The sequence below is a fragment of the Thunnus maccoyii genome, chromosome 16 (genome assembly GCF_910596095.1).
Source record: "Thunnus maccoyii chromosome 16, fThuMac1.1, whole genome shotgun sequence".
NCBI classification, from domain to species: Eukaryota; Metazoa; Chordata; class Actinopteri; order Scombriformes; family Scombridae; genus Thunnus; species Thunnus maccoyii.
The window spans coordinates 14,086,778-14,101,062 of NC_056548.1; the positions used below are offsets into that span (position 1 = coordinate 14,086,778).

At 37.9% G+C, this 14,285-nt stretch overlaps 1 protein-coding gene across 1 annotated transcript in view; it reads left to right on the forward strand.

Moving 5' to 3' along the window:
* Window positions 1-14,285, forward strand: part of fancm (FA complementation group M) — a 42,811-nt gene that overhangs the window by 19,363 nt on the left and 9,163 nt on the right. The window contains exons 5-13 of the mRNA XM_042389182.1: window positions 4,934-5,065; window positions 5,373-5,505; window positions 5,722-5,814; window positions 5,961-6,065; window positions 6,562-6,740; window positions 7,600-7,806; window positions 7,975-8,215; window positions 8,353-8,501; window positions 9,246-9,410. Coding sequence (XP_042245116.1) covers window positions 4,934-5,065; window positions 5,373-5,505; window positions 5,722-5,814; window positions 5,961-6,065; window positions 6,562-6,740; window positions 7,600-7,806; window positions 7,975-8,215; window positions 8,353-8,501; window positions 9,246-9,410 — 1,404 coding nt within the window. The remainder of the gene's footprint in view (window positions 1-4,933; window positions 5,066-5,372; window positions 5,506-5,721; window positions 5,815-5,960; window positions 6,066-6,561; window positions 6,741-7,599; window positions 7,807-7,974; window positions 8,216-8,352; window positions 8,502-9,245; window positions 9,411-14,285) is intronic.

A 14,285-nucleotide genomic window follows, 5' to 3' on the forward strand; every position in this document is an offset into this window, starting at 1 on the left:
CGGGGAGAAAGACTTAATAGGCCCCCTGCCTCAGGACCTACACCATTGCTGGATTTGACTTTTCCATTATGTGTATTCTCTAGAAATTTTTGATTTACAACAGAATAGGTCTGGGCAATATATCGATATTATATCAATATCATAATATTAGACTAGATATCTAGTAAAATGATGTAATTTTCTGAATTTAACAGACTGTTCTAGTTGTTCTATTGTTTGACTTTACCTATTTAGTCATTTTATCCACATTACTGATGATTATTTATCAAAAATCTCATTGTGAAAGCACCAATAGTCATCCCTGCAATATTGTCAGAATGTTGATATAGAGGTATTTGGTCAAAAATATTGTGATAATTAATTTTGTGCATATCGCCCAGCCCTATAACAGAACCTCTGCGGCAACAGTGATAAAGCACATTGGAATTTCCACTCTTCATTTGAGTAGAGTAACCTGCTTACAAGTGTCAGTGATGGCAAGACAAGCTTTGACACACACACACACACACACACACACACACACACACACACACACACAAACACACACACACACCAGTAAGTCCATCACATTGTTGACAAGCAGGAGTGAGAGTTCAGCTTAGTGTAGGTTTTGTTATTAATAGCTGCCTACAGACCAGCTTTTTCTCTGATTTCCCCACGTCACTTAGCTCCATGCCCCTCAACCAATCAGCTGTTGGCTCCCACTGAGCGTGCTCTGTGAGGCTGCCGTTGACTATGTTGTCATTTGGCGCACGTCCTCTCCTCTCCTCTCCTCTCCTCTCCTCTCCTCTCCTCTCCTCTTCTCTCCTCTCCTCTTTTAATAACCATACTGCCTTAAGGAATAATCCAAGTCTTACCATGATGTGCCTTAAATTATAGGCACTACATTAAGCATATTTAACGAGAATATGTCATCATTTTAATTATGATACATTACTAATGGTTCTGCAAAAATGTCAGCGTCTATCCCTGTGGAATTGTTTGTATTAGTGTTGTAGAAAGTGATTTTTCCATCTGCCTTTTACTCCCACCACCACCTCCTCCTTCCTTCTGCCATTGCCTGAAACTTAAATCTGCAGTCTGGGAACTTTTGTCTCCCCCTTCTGGCAGTGAGAGTAATAACACAAACACTGTCGATGTGTACTACTACTATGATATCATCGCTGCAGACCCCTGACGATTTTTACGTGAGCCGGTCCTTACCCTGGTGACGCAACACGGAGAGATTTCTGTCTCTGTCTTCTCACTCACTTTATAAAATATTTGTTAACATTTACATTAAATTAATGTTATTTGTTACATGATTATGCTTGTCGTAGCACTCAGACACATACATTCAAATCGGTAAAGACACTATATAGGACTCTAATAGTTTGCAAAGTTGATCTTTAACTGAAAACTAATATCAACCCAAACACTTGCAATTTTGAAAATGGCACAGAATAACAGTAATCGCAAAAGCCAAAGGTGTTTTCTTTCCACGTCATGCTTTTAAGCCTATAAGTACTAGTACAACAAACAAACTAGTAAACAAAGTGTTAGCACTAACTGCCATGTTAGGTGAAGAATAAATTCATCTCATGATAACGTGATAAAAGTCTTCGACACATGCAAATCAGAGTCTAAAAATCTGCAGTTGCTCTTGAACTGAAGTTAAAGCAGAGCACCAGTTTTCATTTCACTTCACATTCCAACCAGACAAAAACATCGACCTCACTAATCTGGTTCTGTGTAATCTCATAATCTGGACCTGACTGCTGCGTACGCATTCCCTCATTGAGCTCCCACCTGTCAATTAACTAGAGAGATGTTGCCTTGTGGCCAGCTTGTGGCCCTTTCGCTCAATGCTGTCTGCTTCTCTGACACGCACGCGAGCTCACAGACGTGTGTGTGTGCGCATATACACCTACTGCAAAATACTTCATATTACCATATCAATCATTTGCTTGTTCTGAAGCCTCTCCGTGTCATTTTTGTGAAAGTACAAGCTCATTTCTGCTAACTCACAAAGAGACTGACAAGATAAACGTTTAACGCTCACTTTAAATAAGTTGAGAAAACAAAATAGTTCGATAAAAATGTCAAACCTACGTTTCTTCTCTTGGATTGTTGCCACTAGTAGAGCAAACAACTAAACTTGACCTGTGGTATTGTTAACTGTTGGTTAGATTAATTAGGTGAGGTTCATTTTAAATGGCCCATAGGTGTGATTCAGAGCAAAAACAGTCCTGCGTTAAAACAAGACGATGTTAGGCTGAAGCCCCCCGCGACCCTGAAAAAGATAAGCAGGTATAGATAATGGATGACTATAAACTTGTGCAGTTGGCATGGTAACATGCTAACTATGTCGGCTTTTACTTCAAACCTTCAAACCGAAACTCGGTAATTACTTTTGGGCGTATCCTGTCGTTAACTGAAGTTGTTGGACATGAACATTTTGGTGATGGTGCTACTGTAGATGAAATCTCCAAAATAATTAAGAGTCATTTCCTGGAGACCGTGACTGTTTGCAAATTTCCTGGCAATCTAGTCACATCTGGACCAAAACGTTGGATTAATGGAACAATGAACCAACTTGAATCCAAACTGCTAGTTAATCTGAAATGGAAGTGATTCAAGATATCTGAGAAATAGGATGAGCATGTAAATTTTGACATTAAACCTTCATTAAACCTAAAAGTGTTCATTATGATGATCCAAAATCATCATAATTTTCAGCAGCTTCTTTAAATTCTGCTCATTAGGTCATTTATCACTCTGATCAGTGATGAAGAGGTTGTGGAATATGTTGGCTTTTAGCAGCAGAAAATACAGTACAATGTTTGTTAATGTGAACTTAGATAATGGGGTTGTTTTTGTAACATGGCAGCGTGAGGTTCATGTGCTCGTTACGCAGCTCAAGGCTGTTGACAGATATCATTCTTTCCCTCCTGACCTATCCATCTCAAACATAATGAGGGTAACCACTATTAACTGTGAAAGAAATTCAGCTGCTATCATAAACAGCTCATTTGAATGCATATAGATGTGTTTTTTAGCTGCTGGCCAGACAAAGTAACACATTGTAAGGCATCACTTTAGGTTCTAGTGAGTTGTTATGACCATTATTTTCAACACTTCATAGATGTAATGATTGATCAATTACAAAATTGTAGTTTATTTACAACTTTTGCTCGATTGCTGCCTTTTAAAACAATATAAATTAAATATACTATAAACTACAGGGTAAAATAAAGAATGAAAATACAATAAAAAAACAATGGCACCTATAAAGAAGTACACATGAACAGTACATGCTCTATATGTATACACACACACACAATATTGTACATTTCCTATTGTGTATTTATGCATGCACATTATTCATCACAGCACTTGTATCTTCTGATATCTATCTAGATATTTTTACTATTAGTTTGTTTGTAATACATGATTTTTCAGCTGCCACAATAACAGATAAATAAATTGTAGAAAATGATTTTGAAAAAAGTTTTTTCTGTCGCATATTCTAAAAACCAAAATAAAAAATGTCCAATATTTTTGGATAATGATAATGCATCATTTCAGTAAAGAAGAGTTTGCTAAAAGTTATTCAGACATGTTTTTCCTCAATTTCTCCATAAATCTGTTTTGGAAATCACCTGTGAAGTGATCTGTTTTCAGGTTTGAACCATATCATATGTGATGAAGCACAATCCTGACCAGATGGACTGGCTTCCTTGTACTCGCGTGTAAGAACGTTTAAAGATAGGTGATATAGCTGTTGATGTTTTCTGAAAGGTCAGGGGAATTAAGGGTTGTTATTTAACCCTTTGCTTTTGTCTTCATAAGCTCTATAAATGATGCTCGCATTTCCAGCAGCCTGAGCTTTAGAAGAAATGGGCCGATTCTGTTCAATTTAATTACTGTCACGTGTTGTTCCAGTAAAACCATTAGTGTAAGGGTTGTTATATGATATAAAATATGAGTCATGACTCTTGGCTTCAAGGTGATTCGTGGGTAGATGGAATAGTGGCTGTGAGAGACTATTTACTCAAATAAAAAAATAATATGTGTTAAAGTATTTTTTTTAAAAATATATCTATATATATATATGTAAATATATAATATCTAAAATCTTTTAAAATATGTGTGTATGTTAAAGTATACTTTGCTCTCTGTTCTGTTTTACTAAATTATTATTATGTGTTTTGTGTGTATTTTATATATTGTGTATACACTATTTTAAAATATATGTGTACATGTTAAACTATACTATAAATGTAGTAGTGCCTATATTATTATTTAACTAAATAAAAAGTAGATACAACTATCAATGTGAAAATCATGAGATTTGTGTGAATGTAGGCTAATGTCATGCAGCCTACTTTTCACATTATAGTACAATTAAGCTTTTTTTTCACTCCATGACACAATACCATTTGCAAAGCAAAACAACAAAATTGCTTGTCATCGGTTATAAAATCTCATTTTTTTTTATTATCAATTGATTCCAAAGGGCAGCCCACTTCCTCTTTCAGAGCAGCCTTTTTTTATTCTGGTCTGTTTCTAGAGCAGCAGTTCCACAAAGCTGAAATTGAAATTGAAATGTCCCATTATCTGCGGTCGTGAGGATGAATAGATATTGTTAAAATTGTCTGTTTGACAAATTGCTTCCATCTCTCCTCCCATTATGAGGAAATGAGGATGGGAAGAAGGAAAAAAATAACGTTATTATGTGTCTCTTGTTGCACAGGGCTGTGCAAGCCTAACACCTGTGTATCTGAAAGTGGTCACAGAGTGCATGTATATATATGTGTGTGTGTGTGTGTGTGTGTGTGTGTGTGGCTTTGTGTCAGCAGGGGCTAGCTAGTCAGTCGAATGCATTACCCCTTAACACAGGAAATGGCCTATTATTTATGACCTATATTTCTCTTTGTTATCTTCCTGCCAGGTGCTTGACAAGTTCATGTCTCGTCTGGTCCAGAACCGGGTGATGGCACAGAAAGACCTGCGGACTCTCACCAAATACCAGCTCATCCTCGCCCGGGATCAGTTTCGCAAGAACCCCCCGCCATACCTCAAGGCACGAACTCTGCAGGAATCATTGTGTGCTACTGTGTGATATACTGTACTCTATTTTTATATGATCACCCTCCAGATTCACTGGCGCGCCTTAGATGTGCCCAACGCTGTAGAAGATAATCAATCACACAAGATATCTAGACTGTTTTAAAAAACAACCCATCTTTTCTCTTTTTAGAGAACTGTTTGGTAGTTTAATAGATATTGATGGATTTTCTTGCTGGGTTTAGATATCATGGCTACCTTGTAATCAATTTCTTACCAGTTGTCTCACAATGGTCTTATGGACTCACATGCCCTCTCTACAGGGTCCACAGCAGGGAATGCTGGAGGGCGACTTTGCCCTTTGCATCAGCCTGTACCACGGCTACGAGCTGCTGATGCAGATGGGGCTCAGATCGCTCTTCTTTTACATCCAGGGAATCATGGACGGATCTAAAGGTCAGTCACCCCACCTCCGGGTTTTTAGGCTATTTATCCGTACAAACAGCTGGGCTGAAGCAGAGGATTTTTCTTCCTCATATATCTCATCTCATCAAACCCTTTCACGTTCTTAATCCTTTGTACACTTGCTGTATGCACACAAAACAATGTACTTTATATGATTTGTAAAACACATGTTTGATGTGAACGCTCTTCCTCCTTTGTGTGGTTCAGAGATGACCAGAGCCAGGAACGAGCTGCAGAGGACTCCCACCTTCATAGACCTTTACCAAGAGATGGAGGCAATGTTTGTGAAACCATCTGCTGGTACCTGAGCACTTCTTCATATCATATCTGGATACCATTTCTCTGCAACTCAGAGAAAAAATGCCTGCCCAGTTGTTTCCAAATATAGCAGATAACACATTCCCAGCCTCTGTTGAAATAACCTCCTCTATGATTGACACTCCTAGGTCCAGATGAGCCGTTCATTTACAGTCACCCCAAACTGGAGAAACTGGAGGAGGTGGTTCTGCAGCACTTCAGACTGTGGGCTGAGAGCTCAGCAGACAATAACGGTGATTTACTTATTATAGCGGTGCTATGCTGTGACTCATACATTCAGTGAGTTCAAGCTGAAATCTATAATTCTCCTGATGCTCCAACTGCTTTAAAGAGACATCATCTAGCAGGGTGTTAACAGTTGTTTATCCTTGTTGCTATGGAGTTTTATCTTATGTAAGGCTACTCTAAGGTTCCTGGTAATTTAATAGTGACACCGTGTTCAAACAGTGTTTCAAATCCATCCTCCTGAAAGCAAAAGTATCCAAAATAAAGCAGTTGCAGCATAATTGGTCCTGTGCCCGTAGCTAATAATCTCAAGGTAGAATTTGATGAGGGTATTTTTATACTTAGGATATAAGATTTAGAGAGGATCACAGAACAAAGCATTCCAGCATCTGAATCAAACAGACATACTGTGTGTTTAAGCGCCGTGAGAAATCGGCTCATGGTTACTGAAGGAATATTTAATGTGTTGTTTTTGTCTCTTCTCTCTCTCTAATTCATTTCCAGGTTCGCATCCTCAGGAAGTAAGCACGCGTGTGATGATCTTTTCATCATTCCGCGAGAGCGTGCAAGAGATCGCAGCCATGTTGAACCGCCACGCTCCGCTGATCAGAGTCATGACCTTTATGGGGCAAGCATCAGCAGGGAAGGGAGTCAAAGGTTTTACCCAAAAAGAACAGCTGGAGGTAGAGACTATGTGCCTTTTTTAAGACATCTTTACAATAATGTGGCTTGTATTGAAAGAGATATCAAAACATATTACCTAAATTTATATTTTGACATTTTGGACAAAGTGAGTATCAACTATACCACAATATTGCCAAGCAATAAACTTAGAGTGGAGAGTATCTGATTAATTCCTGCTTCAATGAAATACATAATTTATGTGAAGAAAGTTGAGGACAAAGTCTCAAAAGCCCAGAAAAACAGTAAGAGTTGGAAATAACAGCGCTGTCAGTGATAGGATGATGTAAAAAACAAAACAAAAACACAAGACATATTTGTTTTAGCAAAACTGTCACAATCCTTTTATAGCGTGAAAGATTTGTATTTAAAACTTTCTTGTTTTCTCCTTTTTGGGGCTACGTTCAATGTTCAAGTTGTCAGGTCTCATTTAAACCTCATGTAGTGATACTATAGAAGTGTGCTGTGTAAAACAAACAAAACAAATGTCTGTGATGGATGCTTCATTGATTTTATTGCTGGTTGCCTAGCATTGTAATTTCTCTCTGCAGACTGTCCTTGCCATTTCCTCTAAATAAATAATGCACGTATGGTAGAGTACATGTAAATGTACATTTTGTCCTATGGGTAGCTGTACACACATCATTTACTATAAATATACCAGACTTAAATCTGCTCCAAAGGGGCATTTACTTAGAACATGTACACAAAAACTTCCACCTGTATTGAGCAGAGTATGTACATACTGCTACATCAACTGGATATATGTCTGGCCAGACACATGGATGACAACATAGGATGGACAGATTCAAATGCTTCTGCTATTTATAGCTTTGTGTCTGCGGTTCTCTTTCGTTTTAGGTGGTGCACAAGTTCCGACAGGGAGGCTTCAACACGTTGGTGTCGACCTGTGTCGGGGAGGAGGGGCTGGATATCGGAGAAGTGGACCTCATCGTTTGCTTCGATGCACAGAAGAATCCCATCCGTCTAGTGCAGCGAATGGGACGTACTGGGCGTAAACGGCAGGGACGCATCGTCATCATCCTGGCTGAGGGACGTGAGGAGAGGGTGAGTGTTTTCTACAGTGGCTTGCATCTAAAAAAAAACCATGAAGACGAATTGACCTTCAGCTGAAAAGTTTGACGCACTATACATTACTCAAGCTTAGTGTTGGTTAGCCACAAACATCTCTACAAAACTACCTAAAGCACAAATTTAACTCTTTTTTTCTCTCAGACTTACAACCAGAGCCAGAGCAACAAGCGCAGTGTGTACAAGTCAATCATCGGCAACAAAAATGGGTTCCACATGTACCCCAACAGTCCCCGCATGCTGCCCGAGGGGGTGAACCCCACCCTGCATAAGATGCACATTACCTGTGGCCAGTTTGACCACCAGGAGAGCAGCAGGCGGTCTGTCAGGGGTAGACGGTCACACTCTGAGGGACGAGCCTCCCTCATCCACCCTCAAAATCAGAGTAAGGGAGCATTACAGCATTAGATTTTTTTGTTGGTGTTGTTATTCTGCAGAGGTTTAAGAGGACAAAAATCTAGTTTCCTTAATTGGAAAAAACTGGACATGGGTTTCTGAGTTTGTGTGTGTATATTCCTGTAGTTCGGCAGGGCGGTGCAACGTGCAATGGTTTTCTGAGCAGCACAGAGTATTCCCTGTGGGCGTCCAGCATGAGGCTGGAGGAAGATGAAGCTCATCCAACCTTGAAGCAGTCACACTTCGTGTCCCTGCCCAGTGATCTGCCACCTCAGGTTTCTTTCTTTCTTTCTTTTTTTTAATTGTCCCTTTTTTCTGTTCCTTTCTTTTTTCATGTTGAGGTTTAGGAAATATGAGAAGGTGATGTACAATAAATGAGGATGAAGCTGTTGTCAGTCCATTTAGAGGCTAACATACACACCCATGCCATGACCACCACATATAGTGTATGTTTTTATTAGATCCTACAATAATGAAATAACACATTAAAAATGAAATATACTTTTTGCTACATACAAAACATACAAAATATGAAGGGATGTTTGGCCTGGATTTGATTTTAAATCTTGGAAATCACTGCACTGATTGGCTGACTCCTGCCACTCAAGCAACATGCTGTGAAATGTACCTCTCTTTAAGATGTAATATCTTCTAATGAAATAGATGTTTTCAGATTGCTATTAAGAAACAGATTATCAGCAGAGAAACCACAAACCATAACAACGTGAAGAAAAAACTGACTGTTAATTTGGATATTTTGAATGGATGTCTGTGGATTTTAAGGTTTAATGGTTCTGCATCTTCATGCATTTCTGCTTGAGCTGCAGTTTTCAACAGTGCAAGGTGGCAGCCGCTTAATTTGCAGTGATTTCAGATGGCTAAATTTTAAACCCAAGGTTGGAACATTATGTATAAAAAAGACATACAAGAACCCTTCAAGGACTTGTGTGTCCTTTGTTACTGGCTTGAATATAATATTACTATTTTATATTTTTATGACATCATTTCATGTTACGAAGGAGGAAGTTTCCAAAAGCGGACCGCAATCCAGAGAGCTGTCACTGTGGGAATGGAGACACTGGCAGCACAAAGCACTTCCAACCCATGTTGTTGATCATTCCCTCCGCTGCCAACACTTCATTAAGGTGATGGGACTGATAGACGGCATGAGAGAGGAAAATGAGGTGAGAACAAGTCCTGCTTTGTTCACAAGTGAACTTGTATGTGTTTATAGCTCACTAAATCAATCACATTACCATCTAACTGATCACTGATTCAAAGTACTCACCAATTAATCAGAGTCTTGGTTTTCCAACGTCTTGCATAAATCTTGCTTTGTTTCACAAAAAAAAAAAAATCAGAAAGTAGTGATGTTTACGTCAGGGAAAACCTAACTTTCTAAACCAGGCTGAAAGGAGTCAGCTGAGTTGCATGTGAACATACGATTGTGATCTGTGTTGAGTCACCACATTCATCGTTTAGACCTGGAAGGCAAATTCCTGGCGTGATAAACAAGCTCAAATGGCGTAATTGTGGTTTAGGCAAAAATAAAACAACAAAAATAACATTGATAATGCTCTTCGTTTTTTCTTCTTTTTCTCAAATTAGATTTAAGAAAACAGCTTCCCTTTGGAAAAAAAATCTGAAGACGTAACTGAAAAAGTTATTTTTGTTTACTGTATAAATGATCATTTTTCATGCTCCTGTATCCAAATTTATGATCAACATTTGCTTTTTTTACTCATGTGTGACAAAATATTTTTATAGAGAGGCTTTTTTCTCTCCCATTAAAATAAAAAAGCTGCTGAAAGAGCAAAATCTTTCAGCTTTATTTTCATATATATATATTTTCTATATCAATCTGTCTTTGCTGTCTGCTGACCTGGTAGCCGTTCGGGTCGTAGTCTTCGCTGCTGGTTGATAGCAATCTTGTTTTTCTGGTTGTTTGAATGGATCAGTTATATCAGCAAGGTCATCGGATCCACTAGAACTTAGTCACACAACAGTTGTATTGAAGCAACAGAATCTCTCCGGCAGGGAAGACTTTCAAATGGATATCATGTTTTATATACTCAAGAACTGCACCGTATTGTTACGATGCGGCGAGATAAGCGATGTCAGACGGGTAATTTAACCACAAGACTCTTTTTGACCTCGTGTCCATTCTGCCAATCTCTTATCGCCTCCAAATATCTCACACAGTATCGATGAGTGGATATGTTTCAGACCTCCTCGTCTCACCATCTGCTACTTCGCAAGATTGTGCCATCGATAAGACCCCTGAATTTGTCCAAATCCTCGAATTTGGGTCAGAGATTATGGTAAAACTGACTATTGGCTGAACACAAAGTGGGTTTTATTATGGTTTTTTTTGTTGTTTGTTTTCTCCACCGTGGGTCTTTACTGTACTAGGGGAAGAGAGAATTAGCCCACCTGTAAAAACAAAACAGGATTAGAGGTCGAGATGGCAGCTCACATCCCTCAAAAAAGAGGAATTAATGTCAAAACATTTGATTGTACGTAAATGTGGCAGAGATACTGTAAAAGCTTACAACAGTATTATTTAGTCTCCCAAAGTATAAACCGTACACTTGAACATACAAAGTACAATTAAGTAGTGCAGTCTTTTTTTTATGGCAGAGGGATTCTGTGAATATTATCGTCTCTCTGCAGTTGTTTAGGTACATACTGCTCAGTACGTAGGTCACACACTTTGTCTTTGCTGTGTGGCTGGGTTTGCTCTGTGAATCATGCATCTTAACAGATAGTTTTACTGTAGAGCATTCAATTTTCATTTTCAGCTTTGTTTGATATACTGTAAATTATATAAATGACTTAATGCTTCACTTGAAAGCACTCGGAGAGGACACACCTCAACTAAGGCTGCATCTATTAAATCAGTTTTTGGGGTTTTTTTTAATAGTAGTTAAGGTATAGAAGTGTTTAATCTGGATCCACATCATGTTACCCAGAGATAAACTTTGGAGATATGCTTCAGGTTTTTTCATACAAATGATTCAAAGGGGTTTCGCATGTTTTCCATATCTCACAATGATAAGAAATAATCTTTAAAAACCTGGACTTGTATCTGCACCAAAAACAAATCACTTCTTTTAATCCATAGCCTAACTTTCCACAAAAGTAAATTAAAATCTGCTTTTTCCAGAGAAAGGCATTCATTCTTTTTATGATTAAATAAGCCAGTCTGTTGTTTTTTTTGCATATTTCTTTTTTTTTCCCCCAACCCACAACAATGTTTTTCACAAATCTGTCTTCCTATGCTGTGTATTGAGGTTTTTCCTCTGATATATCAAATCCACAATCCTCCTAAACAATTTTACTCATCTTCAAACGTGCTTTGATAAACATAAATTCTGTTTAGCAATGATGAATTTAATTTATTCAAGCCCATGCACAGTAGAAATTCGCGTTCTTCGCAAACAGAAGTGTTCACATTGACACACCAGCGGCCTCCCCCCCCCAGCACCTGCTCCACACTCATCTTACTCTGTGAGGGAGAGCGTTAGCCGAGGCTTACTTGCTTGGCCTGAATTTGCAGAGGCCTTCTGACCTTTTTGCTCCAGAAAAAAGAAAAAAAATAAAGCAACTAAATGAAAGTTCAGCCTTTATTTTTCTTGTAAATCTTCCTCACACACATCCCACCTCGCCTTAATAGCCTAGCACTGCAGAAGCATTATCCTCATTTGAAGCCATTTTCTGTCTGGGTGAGTTCAAAAGCATGCTGTGTTTTTGCCTCTTTCTCCTTATGATGAAGAGACACAGGGCGGGCAAGCAGGCAGGCAAGCAGGCCTCCTCTCCCATCATTATGTAACCATTCTCTGAACTGTTACATAAAGCCAGGAAGTTGGAAGTAGGTCAGGTTGTGATGGCCTAGATGTATCCCGCACTGAGCAGGGAAGAGAGTGGGAGATCAAAAAACAGATGCAAAAAGTAAAAATAAATAAAAAAACAAATTAAAACAAAAAACACTTTTCTACATTTCATGTAGAATAGTTTAAATTTGATGGTGTTTGAGTTGTTTAAAGTCTGCAATATACTGCGAGATAGTGCCGATATTTACATGGCTTTAAGTTTAGCTACAATGTTTGCGTTAATCTAAACAAAGACAAAGAAATAAATGTAATAGAAGAAACTTTAAGCCTCTATATTATATCATTATACTATATATTGATTTTGGGAATAAAATTGCACTGCAACACAGTGAAGTGTTATGAAGTTTTATGTCTCACATTTCATTCTTGCTTATTGTTGACATTTGAACGTGTTAAAGCTCGACAGTGTTGCAGGTCTAGTATATGTATATATAGTATATATGGCTGACGTACTTGTCCTTCGCCTTTGGATCATTCTTTTCTCTTTTATTTAACCAGATTAATTTATTCTTGAGTAGAGCTGCAACAATTAGCCGATGAGTTGATTGAAGAAATTAATCTGCAACTATTTTCATATTCTATTAGTCTTTTTTGTAACTTTTCAAGGAAAACTGCCTCTGAGATTTTATAGACCAAACAATTAATTGAGAAAATAATCTGCACATTAATCCACAATGGAAACAATCGTTAATTGCAGTCCTATTCTTGAGTTGTCATATAAGGGCCAATAAGTTGAAATTCACCTGCAAATCCATGTGGTTTGCAGCCAAACTTGTAGCAACTGTTGCTAACATTTTCTCTCATAAGTATAGTTTGCAGGATTTGAAGAAGGTTTTACACCATTTGAATCAGAACAGCCGGTGTTGTCGGTCGATCAGTGTTTAGCAATTTGAGGATAGTTGCATGTTTGAAAACAAAGTCATGCAGACTGATTAATACGGATGATGCATTCTTTGTGTGTGTTCATGAGCATCAAATTTGTATGATTATTGTAGTGCAGTGAGATAATCAACAGAGTGGAGTTTCCACTTTGCTGCTTCCTCCTCATGTGGTCTGAACAACACAAACCCTTTGACCGTTCCAGCGTCTGCAGCGCTCTGTCCTCGTCATCAAGTTTATTTCGGTCTGCGGCATCTCTAGATCCAAAGACTTAATCTGATCATTAATTAATTGCATGCCAGGGGTTAAGGTTAATCCTGTGTGAATCGAGTTCTATTCATTATTTTTCAGGACGAGAGGGTGTCAAAACTCACTCGAAGCAAGATATTAAAACATTTCTTCAAAGGAGGAACATAATGGATTCCCCCGATGTCTGACTAGTGTGACTAAAGCCTTGAAGGCCTAAAAGCCTCTGTTCCATTTTTTTCATCAGGATTGTGATGTTGAAGGACACGCTGTGGCCTTGGTCTCTGCGCAAAATGGTTCGCTAAGAGCAAAGCTTGTGTCTGAGGGATGCAGGAGTATTAAGGATTTGTATAAGATGGATTACCCTTTTAAAAAAATGTGATTTATTTCTCAGATTTGGGGTAATACTTTCACAATATCTCACAATACTAACTTCAGTGGCACCCAGGTAAAAACTCCTCTCTCTTTTTTTTGTTTAAAAAAACAATAAAATGATAATTAATTGGACATATTCCGTCTTTAAAGGCACAATCCATGATACGTAATAACATAACATAATCACTCCAAAACTGACTGACAGGTGTTTTATTACACAAACTAATACTAGATAACAACTAAATCTATGTTGTTAATGTTGTTTTATGCTGTTAAAACTTTGTTTCCTTGAGTAATGATTGGAAACACATGTGTAAACAGGACTACAGTACATTTTTTTAATAATAATCATCTAAGGAAAACACAATATCTTAATTTTTTTATTTTGAATTCAAACTACAAATTCATGAAAATGTATTTTTTATTTTCATATTTTTGTGAAATATGCCAGTAATTTACATGGTCAGAAAATACAGATTTGGATTGTGGATTATTAATTAAAAGTTGAATTTTTAAACAAATGTAGTTTAGTGGCATCTAGCAGAACAGACTTGGCAGAAATGGAATATGATATTCATGAGTATGTTTTAATTTGTGTATAATCACCTGAAAATAAGAATTGCTGTGTTTTCGTTACCTTAGAATGAGTCCTTTACATCTACATGG